At 43.5% G+C, this 12962-nt stretch overlaps 1 protein-coding gene across 1 annotated transcript; it reads left to right on the forward strand.

The window, feature by feature from the left end:
* Nucleotides 1-4563: 4563 nt before the first annotated feature.
* Nucleotides 4564-6334, forward strand: LOC103721465 (S-adenosyl-L-methionine-dependent methyltransferases superfamily protein). Its single transcript, XM_008811688.6, has one exon. It carries the CDS (start codon nt 5177-5179, stop codon nt 6077-6079), a length of 903 nt encoding a protein of 300 aa, XP_008809910.1. The 5' UTR covers nt 4564-5176; the 3' UTR covers nt 6080-6334.
* The last annotated feature ends 6628 nt before the right edge of the window (nt 6335-12962 follow it).

Genomic DNA, 12962 nt, shown 5'->3' on the forward strand with positions numbered 1-12962 from the left:
TCCCCCGTTACCACTCTAATAAATGGAGTGTTGATTTAGAGAAAGGTATGTATCCAAACCGCCCTCCGAATAGACCGTTAATTAGAGATTACTTCCCTTGTCATGTCCATAGTCAATTAGAGATAGCTTCCCTTGTTTTTCAAAATTTTAAGCCGTTAACCTAATCAAGCGCCCACTGGATAATTCCAAAAAAGAGTACCATATGAATAAATAAATAATATATTTATATTAATTATTTTGGCCGTATTTGGATGAAAAAGGCCCGTTGTGTGATATAAAATAATAAAAAACCATTAAAAGAATGCCGAACTGGAATCTTTTCATGCCTAAGTTAAAAAAAATAAAAAAGAGCAAAAAAGATTAAAAAATAAGAATAGCAAAGTGCAAATAGGAACAAACATACTTAAAGCCCTCTGAATGAATGCTGTTTGTATAAGATAAGAGTCAGCATCAATTATCGAGTAAAGAAGATGTGTGTTAACTGTTCGGTAATTGTTCACATGTTGCAGAACTTAACTATTTTTTTTTTTTGGGCTAAGCTGTAACCATCACCCATTAGAATAGTTTTAGACATCTTCATGGCATCTTTAATGGAGGTCTCAGAGTGAGCTACTATTGATTGGTTAGATGATGTCATTAGAAAGCGGATCCAACGTTTATCTCAGGCAAATAGCTATGTTGGCATGTTAGATTTTTTCTTTTTCTTTTTTTGCGTGTGTGTACACGTTCAGAATTCTTGCACCCGTAGAATATCCATTGTTTCGGAAAAAGAAACAGTACTTTGTATAAAATATTTTAAATATTTGCCAGCTTCATGTTCAATCTATTGCAATGTAAGACAACATCTAATGTTTTGTGCAACCATCTATTATTATAATACTGCTTGCATCAATGGGCAACCAATAACTCGTCACATGTGATTAGATTGTGAATCTAAAGGCAAGACAGATTTGGAAGGCGGATGAACTAGGTAATCAATAGTGACATGGCGTTGACGTTGAAATTATTAAAAAAAAGAGCATACAGAGGATCCATTTTAGCTACAGGAACGGTCAAAAATATAAGCTTAATGAAATTTTGACTGAAGATAATATATCAGCCATATATAGGATATATCTATGTTGACCTAAATTTAAATATATATATAAAATTGTTTTTGGGCAGAAAAGTTTGGACCAACTTTCTTGGTAGGGCACCAAGATGTCGCCGAGTCAAAAAGCATCTAGATGCGAAACTTTTGCTTTGCTGTCAACGTTTCAGGACCTTTGGAGGATGCCTTTAGAAACTTTACAAACATTTACATTCTTTTTTAAGCATAATTAGTAACATGGACAAGTTTTTTTTTTTTTTTTGCACCCCCCTGATACAGCTATTTTTTTATTTATCAAAAATATCAGATTATAAGTAAAAACATTGAACTTCGAGATTATTTTTTTTTCCCCTTAAATACATGCTAACATGGACTGGAATATTTTTACATGCAAACATACGCTTGCTTAACCATGAATACATGGCACATTTTAGACGTTAAAATCACCAAACATGACAATAATTATCATGATGGAAAAAATATTTGAATCTTATCTACTTTCCATGATAGCTTTGATGTTGCAGGTCAGAGGAGGCCGAGGAGAAGGAGGAGGAACTGGCCCCAATTACAAAGTTGGAGAACAGCTACCAACAGCATCAACATTTTTTTACCAGGCCATACAAAGGAGGGGAAAAATTATGAGGAAAGAGCAGTGGTTGTAACTAAGAGCAGTGGCTGAGGAGGTTCGTTCCTAGGAATGTGCTTAGCTTTCATTTTTCAGGAAAAAAAAAAGGTTGCAATGGCTTCAGCCGGTCACGTAGCATTCCATCATCATGCACAGCGAACCCACGGCAAAGGTGATGGGTGGTTCGACCCACTGATCTCCACCGGACCGACCGGCCTACTTGTTATATGCTAATATTCGTCGTCGCCATTTAGTGCACGGATAACTTGTTGATCTCGCATTTGGGAGCAAATCTTATTAAATACCAAACAATTAGATGACGAAAAAAAATAGTTTGAAGGTCTAAAAAAAAATTTTCTAAAAAAATATTTTTTAGCTAAAAATATAATATTTTAAAAATAATTATTATATATTTGGCTGACTATAATAAAATAGCATACTACAAAATAGCTCATATCTATTTTTTTAGATAAATTATAAAGAATAATAAAAAAAATTATTCTAATTTTCAGCTGGTGAATATTGTATTTATTTATGTCCAATATAAATTTTTTTATGAAATATATAAATTTTATTCTTAAATAAAAAAAAAAGTTACTTTTCGATCTTTCCTTATAAAAACTTCAATCAAATATAAGACATTTATTAATTTCTTGGTTGACAATACAGTTTTTACTCTCCTTCCCAACCTACCAGGTACTAAAATTACTCAATTTGTAACCAACTCATATCAAACACCCAATAATGAGATGACAAAAAAAAGAAAAAGAAAAACTACTTCAAAATTGGGCAGTGGTCCTCGTTTGAATGAGATGGCACGTGATTGGGTATGGAGTCGTAGATTTGGGATCACCATGCCGCTATCTACCAGGTCAAGAATGACAACTAGGTCGGCCCATCTTTGTCCTAATGGAGCCGACTCTTCATGGGCCAAGTGAGTATAACCTCATTGGGCCAGCACTAAAAGACACTCAGATCCGGCCTACCATGTCGGACCATTCAGTGACAAACTCAACACACACACGATACACTCACAAAAAGAAAAGCTATAGGGTTTTGAATTCACGGATGGCTTCAAATGTCATACTCTTACATACATGGTCATATAGAAGCTAGTGCTTTCTCGAAAAAGCTGCAAAAGTTGGTACTTTTATATGACCAAGTTAATTTCAGAAGAAGAGTTCTTCAAAAGTTGGTGCTGCACAAGTTAGGAAAAAATTCTCCTTTTAGAAGAAGAGTTCTTCAAAAGTTAATTTCGTGCCATTTCTGTCAGAAAAATGCTTAAATTTGCATGCTTTTATCACTAATGTAGGTGGGAACAAATCTGTCAATTTCTGATATTTTAGGGAAAAAATATATTTCTTTCAGGACTCTGGTAAAATAATATTTGATATGTATACTGGCTTTTTAGGTAGTTTCAATTAAGAAGAGCTTTTGCAAGCATCTTGTTGTCAGTGTTGACGATTGAAAATAATAAATAGAAGAGAAGTTGATTGAGTAACTTCAAACAAAAGGATCATCTCGCAAGGGGCAAGCGTCCTTTTTACTGTTCTTGACTCTTGTGCTATATATTTTATTTTTTAATTTTTTGGCTCTTGTGAACGTATGATTAATAGCATGATTTTTTTTAAAAAAAATAAAACATTAGGGAGCACACTTGCCAAGTAGAACTGCCAGCTGGTAAAATAAGCTAGTCCTTAGCTCATGCCAAGTGAAGCCGTGCATGTTTCAAACAACTCGCAAGCTAGCAATACAAAGGCTAATTCTCACGCTGGTTTTCAGCTTATAGTTTTTGTTGGAATGCAGTTTAGTTACTCTTCAACTTTGGTTATGTTGTCTATTCATAGTTGAACGAATTTGATTATGCCTTTGGATTTCTTTCACTTTCATCTCCATGTAAAAAGTTCAATTTCCATCTGCTAGCATGTTAAATTCTCCATTTCTTCCGTTTTGATAAATTTTTGTTCACTAAAATGAAAACAGTGCATGTAAAAATATATCTTTTTTTGAAACAATTATCCTTGTCATAAATAAATTCGACTGGCATCCGTATTTCTTCATTCTAACTCTTTTTGAAACTCAAATAAACTACTTTGTTTGTTTGGTTCTATATATGCTCAAGTTGAACTTGACCGATATTAGCAAGTGGGGCATGTTCCTTTTCTACTTCCTACGTAGAGCTAGTGCCTTTCTTAAAAAAAAAAAAAAAAGTAAATTAGTAATTATACTAATCTCCCCTCCATATTTGGGCATGTTTCTTTTTGCCTTGAGACTTCAATTCCTCATTAACAATGAAATCACAACAAATAACATGAAGCAAATACCAAAAAAAGAAATTAAAAGTTTATTTTTGTGCCTCGAACATCATAATTTAATAGTTGATTTTCGAACTTCGAAAACCACAACCTACTTAAAGTGCTTAAAGTGCTACTCCTCCATGTTATTAATAATAAATGTTAGCATCATTCATGGCAACATTAGCTTCTTTATATCATTGTACACAATACTAGACTCTGATTTGAGATTATCATGAATTCTGGCAAATAAACTTCATATTTGGGAGAAAAAATTAATGCCCATGAGATCAGATATGCATAAGGTTAGAAACCAAATCTAGGCGATCAGTGTAATTTCCAGATTCTCCGCGTTGTTACCACCATGGGTGACATCATTATAGTTTCAAGTTAAAAGACAAGGGTACTTTGGGCAAAGGACTCAACAAAAAGGTGGGAAATCGTGACCTCAATCTCCGGTCCCCTGTTACGGCGGTCTGCCACGTCAACGCGTCGTCTCGCGTCCTTTTCCGAAAAATATCACTCTGCCCTCCAAGCTCCAACCAACTCGAGGAGCACCGTCACTGAGCATTAATCAAATATTCCGTCTCCAACAGCGTCGGCCTCTTTTCGTTAACGTGGCTTCAACTCGTACCCTCCGAAACTTGTATCTCGACTTCCTGAGGAGCCGCGACCAAAGACGGTTGGTGCTTCTGCTATTCCGTGAACGGGCTCGGTCAGCCAATCTAAGCAGATTCATTGCAGAAAGGGCAATCCCCGAAATCCAGGGGCAAATTTGGTCAAAATCCGGCGGTTGCCGGCACTTGGGGACGTTCTTTCTTTTCCGTGGGGAAAAAAAGTCCACTCGTGGACCAACCCCCCGGACGGATTTGGTGGACGGACAGGCAACGGCGAAAGCAACCTCTTTCCTCTATTTAATCCTCGTTCCACTTCCTCGCTTTATTTTTAAATGACACTTCTTTCAAACTCGCATCTTATATTGTTTTATCGTCGAATATAGTTTTATCATGCCGGATTTACCGCCGTTAGTTCAAATGCAGCTGGCCTATCACTGGCAGGCCCTGATTGCTTCTCAAATAGAAATCCAAGGCTGAGCCGAGCAGAGCGAGAGATCTATCTGTGGCGGGATCGGAGGGAATTGGGATTTAGAGAATCACCGACGCATCGATGGGGAAAGCGGCGGCAGGAGGCAGAGATTGGACGCAGCTGCACGCGATCTACGGCACGGATGAGTGGCAAACGGTGGCCTTCCTGGCCCTCCACGCCGCCCTGTTCGCCTCTCTCTCCCTCCTCCTCCTCCTCTACTTCCCCCACGTCCTCGCCTTCCTCCGCGCCGTCGCCCCCGCTGCCCCCCTTCCCGCACTCCGCTTCGCCGCCGGGTTCGTCGGCTCCGTGGCTGCCCTCTCCGCGCTCTGCCTCCTCTACGCAGCCGCAGACGTCCTCTACTCCTCGCTCGCCCTCCGCTGGGAGATGGCCCAGCGGATGGTGGCCGCCGTCCCGGACTGGTCGGCGGTGCGGACAGCGCTCGACGTGGGGTGCGGCCGCGGGATGCTGCTGAACGCGGTGGCGATGCAGATGAAGAAGGAGGGGAGCGGGGGCCGGGTGGTGGGACTGGACGGCCGGAGGGAGACGGCGGTGGCGGCGCTCCGACGGGCGCGGGCGGAGGGGGTCCAGGAGTACGTCACGTGCCGGGAGGGGGACGCGCGGCGGCTGCCCTTCGCGGACGGGTACTTCGACGTGGTGGTTTCGGCGGTGCACCTGAGCGGTCTGGGGCGGCGGGCGGGTGGGAAATCACCGGCCTCGGCGGCGGCGGCGGCGGAGAGGGGCCGGGGACTGGGGGAGATGGTGAGGGTGCTGAAGCCCGGCGGGATGGGTGTGGTGTGGGATCTGGTGTCCGGGCCGGAGTACGCGCAGCGGCTGAGGGAGATGCGGATGGAGGACGTTCGGGTGTCCGATCGGGTCACCGCCTACATGGTCGGTAGCCACATAGTCTCCTTCAGGAAGCCGCTCGACCCCGCCGCCGGAATGGAGTCGCTGCTGCCGCTCGACTGGCGGGCCAACATCTGCTGATCCTGTTCCGCCGGAACACCACAAGCTCTCTACGAACATTATCTAGTGGTACCTACCTTTTAATTTTTCTTCCCAAAGGGGAGAAACGAAAATTACTGATAGGATCTCAACTGTAAATTTCGTGACCTTTTGTAGCGTATTAAAGGCCGGCTCGAAGTGGGGCTATGGCGTTTAAAGTAATCAGATACCATGCTATATTGCTATGGCTTTTAAAGTAATCAAATGCTATGTTATTGGCTGCCATTCTTGATGATACCCTCTCTTCTCCGCTCATGCCTGCTAATATTTTAAAATTAAAGCATGTCAGAGAAATTTTGCGTTACATGTAACCAATGCCATTGCGGCACTCTTCGCACGTGCTTGGTTAAATGGGCTCAACGCTCTTCGCACGTGCTTAGCTAAATGGGCTCATGCAATTATAACATCCAGCTCTCTTATTTACTAGACGTCTGTATGAATTGCAAAGCCCTTTAAAAATGGACAAAAAGAGCATGTGCGAGTCCATTTCAACTCTAGCGAGTTTTCATTTCTCAACCCAAGGCATTTTATCATTTCACCCCATCATGGTGCACCGATTTATCATTCTTGCCCACAAACAACTACAAAATTGTCACTACGTGGGACAACCAAAAAGGGTATTTGATTTGACACATTTATAGTCGGTGCTAAGCTTAGAGCTGCATGAAAGAATGTCACTTATGCGAGGCGAACTGCATTCTTCTCGCCACGGTGATCGGGTGGACCGGGATCAGGGACTCAGTGCTTGCTCTAGAGTCTAGACCACGATATTCGTAGGCTCTTTGACAAGTGTGGACTCTCTCGGATCACATATATCTACAGGAAGCGAATAGTGTGGCTGATTGGATAGCCTCATTTGCAGCTCATCATTTTGGAGGATTCATCTCAGTAGACCACGTGTCAATATCTCACTCTCTGTATTATTATTATTATTTTTAATTTTGTTATCTGCACTCACATCCTATCATTGTACTAAAAAAAATACATTTGATTCTAAGTTTCAATTTTCTGCGATAGAATTCATACACTTCTACTTTAGATCCCGTAATTTTGTGGTGCTGTCGATCAAAGTCAACAGCGTGAACCCGATATTTTATTACAACCATCCAATGGGACCATGGACTCTCGACGCAGACCATCCAACTGAACCATGTGCTTCACTAATATCCTATTCCTTGCCGTTACTCTCTCCCAATCCTAAGTCTATGTTGTTCAATGTTGTCTATCTCGTGGCTCATGTCGCGTTGCATTTTATGCTCTTATTAGCAGAGGCTGCGATAATTTAATTTCTACGTAGTCAAGTGCATATATGTAACACGAGTTATAGTGGCGAAAGAGAGCGAGATTTAATTTTTTGATATCATTCTCCAACCAGGAACTGAGGGTAGATTTCATTGTCTACAATCGCTGTCTAGATTTCGTTCCCTACAATCGCTGTCACGTATTCGTTTACTCTCTCCACCGACAAGAGGGTGCTCCTCATGGTGCTTTCTTACCTCCCATAAATGAGGCCACAGAAGAAGATTGCCACCTTTTTGTCTAACGCGTAATGACGCAGTAATTCTATGCCGCTGATGCTGATCAGATACCGGACCCGCCCCATTGGGTCCATCATTTTTAGACAGCGCTCCTTCTGATTGAACGACCACGAGCTTTCAAAATTTGGGCGATTATCCTAGGCCTTATCCCTCCGGCCCTAGTTAATTAAAAGCCCAAATTAATGAAAAGATGGCCACGACCTTCAATGTAGGGCTGTTAATAGGCCGAGCTATTCGGCTCGGTAAAAGCTCGGCTCGGTAAAAGCTCGTTAGTCAAACGAGCTCGAGCCTAAGATCAAAATGAGGCCTGTTTAAATCCGAGCTCGAGTCCGAGCAGCTCACGAGCCCAAACGAGCTCGTGACTTGACCTATGACATGGTGGTGATAGGGTCTCATACCGCATCATATGCACTCCTGTTCGAGTATCACACCTCTGCACCCTTTCTTAGCCCTCATGAGTCACACCATTCGCCGACTGTAATATATTTCATTTTTTTTTGGGAGAAAGACCTACACGAGTATCACGGCTCCGCACCTTTTCTCAGCCCTCACGATTCACGACTCTATTTTTTTATTTTTCACCATTCACCCTGGTGCGGACACCAGTGCCAGATCAGCCATCATCGAGTCTATGGTCGCCACAGGGTCCAGCTAGTCTGGCCAGTTTGATTTTATTTTGGATTTATTTATTTTAGTTGGATTTATGTTATGTTGATTGGGTTTATTTGCATATTGTCATTTTCGGATCTTTTCGGATTGTTTTCTTTGCACGAGCCTATTTGTTATTTTTTGACCCTATATATATGAGTCCACCCTCATGTTTAGGATTTAATGAACGATGAATGAAAATTAGCCTTCTTTCTTCATCCTCCTTCTCCTCCTCCTCCTTTCTCTTCTCCTTTCCCCTCTTCTTCTCTTCTTCCTCTCTGTCTCTCCTTCCCTACCTTCGTCCTGCATCAGCATGGTATCAGAGCAGGCTGGCTTTACCCCTGCTGCCAAAGCCACGATCCAGATTCTGTTCTCTCCCTCGGTTCCCACCAACATAAAAAATAGAGCCCTTCTCTCTATCAAATATGTTCATTAGAAGGAAGAGCCACCCCAACTCCCTCGGTCGGATTTTCTGTGGCCACCAACCTATGGGCAGTAGACCACCCTCCCCGCTTCCCACCATCGCCACCACCTCACAACGCCACATCTGCCCCTTGGTTTACCGCCACCCTCCCTCTCAGCGTCAAACCCACTGCCAACTACCACTGCCATTGAGCCCTTCCCTCTTCTCCTTCCACCGCCAAAAATCCCGCACCGTCCCCTTTTCTCCATCGTCAGACCCGCAGAGGGGCCGCCATCGGAAGCCACCTGCCGGAGCCGTGACCACCTTGCCGTCGGCTCGCCACCAGATGCCGCCGCCTGCCGGAGTCGCCCATCGCCGGTATAGCCGCCGCAACCCTCCCCTGCAGCCGCAGCCGCAAGGATCGGAAGCCCTCCTCCCGAAATCATTAGGAGGTTGAAGAAAAGATTAATGAGTAAGTCACAAAACCCATTAATCCGAATCCGGTAGTCCGGATAAAAAAAAGAGACAAGCTGCACGTAAACCGCGCGTGCTCACTCGCACGTGAGTCACACGCGCAGGCGCGCACGTGACCACATGTGCTTTCCAAAAGAAAAAAAAGAAAAAGAAAAAGTAAAAAAAGGAGAAAAAAAGAAAAAAAGAAAAAAAGAAAAAAAATAGGTACCTGTTCATCTTCCTCACCGCGAGCACCCTCCCCACCGCCTTCGTCCGCCGTCGCCACCCGCCTTGCCGCCCGAGCTCTGCCATCCTCCTCTCCTTCCGCTACTCACCTTTCTCTTTTTTCTTACCGCAGCCATCTGCAGCACCGCCCTCGCAACTACTTGTCCGAGCTTTTCCACTGCAAAGCTCCGCCGTTCCGCGGCGCCGAAGATCACCGCTCCGTCTTCTCCCTCCATGAGCCCACCGCCCCTCTGCACCGGCCCGTTGCACCATCCCCCCAAATCTCCGCCGAAACCCACCTCCCACCGCCCTTCCCGTCTTTCTTTCCCACGGGCCCGACTCATCCAACAGGCCCACTGCTCATCTCCCGCCCCGATTTCATCTTCATGGGCCAAGACTAAAGGCCCGCACTGCCACTTCAGCCCGCCTCGACTTCTTCTTCACGAGCCTAAGCCGACAGGCCTCCAAGCCACTGTAGAGCCCACTGCAGCCTGCCTCTTCCTCCTCCCTCTAAGCCACGGCCTAGCAGACCATTTCAACAGGCCTACGCAGCCCCTCCCCTCCCGTGCTTCGTGCTGGTTGATGAGCCGTTTGCCGCACCTTGTTCGTCGCCCTCCACCGGGCCAGGTTTGTCTTTTTCTGGAAATTTAGTTTGCTTATTTAAATTTGACATTTAATAGTTACTGTTTGTGCTTGGTGGTTTACCCCAGAAATTCTAAAACACACGCTTCACATATCCCACGAAACACACATACACCCTAATAGTAGCCCTCTTTATTATTAATTGTAGAGCTAGATCATATCTGGGAGACCTACGTGGCTCTGTGACACCTTGCAAAATACGAGAACTTAGTACTACTTGTGAGGATGATAGTGATATTTTGATGATTAATACAATGATTAAGAGTATGTTACAAGTTAATTCGATACATCATTAATAAGTCCGTCACTCTCGATACATTAGTATAATGAGATTAAGATGTATTTCAATGATTATTAATAAGATAAAATTTGCGATAGGAAAGGGATAGTGAATTCTAAATTCTAATTTGGCAAAGTTTCAATTGAAACATACTCTTAAGTGGACAATAGTAATTTTTATTGTTTGGAGTATGTAGCACTACCATGACATATATTCAAAATTGTTTAAAATTTATTTCATTGATTATATGGATGAATCTAACCTTAAGTTGCAGCAAAGTGTGGATTGAGTCGACCCCAAGATTGATTGAGTCGACCCCGGCACATCAAGAAATCATCTGGCATACTTCTGCAAAAATGGCACGGATGAACAGTACTTGGGTCGACCCAAGCAAAGGATGAGTCGACCCAATCCTCAAGCCTTGATGACCCAAAGATTGATTCATAGATTGATTTTGATGATCACAAAATCTTGAAGTATAGATACTAATGTTTATGTTGCAAGGAGAAAGATATTTATTTTGCAAGGAACATAGCAAGTTGGAAGAACAGAAGAAGGCCTCCAAAGCTCTCAAGTTGGAAGAAAGCTACAATTTATTGGCCCAAGCTTAAAGTTCAAAGGATTCAATTTGGAGGAGTAAAATCAAAGAAAAAATTCAAAAGAATAGTCTTCGAGTCGACTCCTGAGGATTTCGAGTCGACTCCAATGTTTACCGAGTCGACTCCGGAGAAGTTTGAGTCGACTCCTAGGAGTCACAGGCAGAAAAGTCAGAGAGCAGTTTTCGGGTCTGAGATTCGAGTCGACTCCAGTGGAACGCGAGTCGACTCCGATGGTTGGTAGGTCGACTCCAAAGAAAGCAAGAGTCGACTCTCAGCGGAACACAAGGAAAAAGTCAGAGAGCATTTTTGGGACTCTGAGATTCGAGTCGACTCCCGCATTGCACGAGTCGACTCCGAGACTCCGCGACCATCAACAGACAGAAAACCAAGTTACTGCCTCTGAGATTCGAGTCGACTCCCAGACAGCTCGAGTCGACTCCAAGACAGCTTCACATCAAAAAGGCAGAAGACCAAGTTTCGCAAACTGAGAGCCGAGTCGACTCCAAGGAAGTTCGAGTCGACTCCAAGACTGGACGAGCCAAAAGACAGAGGATCGGGAGTTCGGGCTCTGAGATTCGAGTCGACTCCCAGGACAGTCGAGTCGACTCGAGAGGACAAAATTCAAAATTGGATCCACGGACTTCAGTGGATGAGCCGACTCCGAAATTGCCAAGTCAGCTCCAGAAGTTGGCGAGTCGACTCCGGGTTAAGACGAGTCGACTCCCAGTCGAGGATGCACCATAATTCAAATTTGGAACAGTGGCCGAGTCGTCTCCAGTAAAGCACGAGTCGACTCCTGCAACAGGCGAGTCGACTCCTGATCGCGCGAGTCGACTCCGATCCCAACGGTAATATTGTCAGAAAGTGCAGACTGTGTCCAACGGCTCTATTTTTGTCTCTAACGGCTAGATTCTTGTTTCCACGCCATCTAAAGCTATAAAAACAAGAGGAGAGCTAGGGGAGAAGGCATGGAAGTGGGAGAGATCATTTAGAAAAGAGATTCCAAAGAGATTACAAGGGAAATCTCCCATAAGCACAAAAGGGCCATTCAAAGTGAAATAGAGAGAAGAAGAGCATCCAAGAGAATCCCAAAGCTTCCTCTCCATCCGTGTGCTGCCTCAGTGATCCTCTACCTCGTGCCAAATCAGAAGAGGGTCAAGTAAAGAAGAAGCCGAGCTCCTCCATCTTCAAAACTCGTTTGAGGGCTTCTCTTTACTCTATTTGTTTATATTGTTATATTTGCTTGCTTAAGAAGCTTTGTTTTGCTTTATACTTTGTTTTCAATATCTTGTAACTTGATTCAATCAAGGGATTGAATCAAGGGGTTAAGGTTTGTTGGTGAGCCAAAGGGAAAACCAACGGTGTTAGGTTTGTTGGTGAGCCAAAGGGAAAACCAACGGTGTTAGGTTTGTTGGTGAGCCGAGGGTAAAACCAACGTGTAAGGGTTTGATTGTGATCCCGGGAAAACAATCGGAGTGGTTCTAGTCGGTGAGCCTGGGAAAACCGACCGAGTTCGTTGTGACCTCGTAAAACAACAAGTTGGGTTGTGAGCTTGTAAAACAACCGGCTGCAATCGGTAGGATTATAGTGAAATTCCCAAGAGGTCTTGGGGAGTGGATGTAGGTGCTGGGGTGCACCGAACCACTATATGTCCTGTGTGTTTGTAATGCCTCTAGTTATTGTCTAACTAACACACTTACTTACTTAGATAAATTGCTTGCTTAATTCTTATCCGCACATCCTTTAGTTGCAAGCATATTTAATCAAGTCGAAGTCTATACATCAAACCCTTGCTAAGTTTAACTTTCACTGTGCATCTATACAACTTAGCATAGTTAATCAAAAAGTTTTAGAAGTAGCATAAAAGTTTTGAAAGACCCAATTCACCCCCCCTCTTGGCTTGTATCTACTGGGCAACAAGTGGTATCAGAGCAGGTACTCTAAGTTTAATTATTGATCTCACGATCAAGAGCCAAAGATCATGACAAGTCAAATAGATAGTTTTCTAGGAGAAGGACAATCAATTGATACACCTCCACTATTTAATGGCATAAACTATACACATTGGAAAATACGC

The sequence above is a fragment of the Phoenix dactylifera genome, chromosome 1 (assembly GCF_051530095.1).
Source record: "Phoenix dactylifera cultivar Ajwa chromosome 1, Ajwa_hap1_PhDact_Kaust_v1.1, whole genome shotgun sequence".
In the NCBI taxonomy this organism is placed as follows: domain Eukaryota; kingdom Viridiplantae; phylum Streptophyta; class Magnoliopsida; order Arecales; family Arecaceae; genus Phoenix; species Phoenix dactylifera.

Excerpts from the sequence above, each read along its gene's own strand:
- LOC103721465 (XM_008811688.6), top strand. The coding sequence starts at position 5,177 with ATGGGGAAAGCGGCGGCAGGAGGCAGAGATTGGACGCAGCTGCACGCG.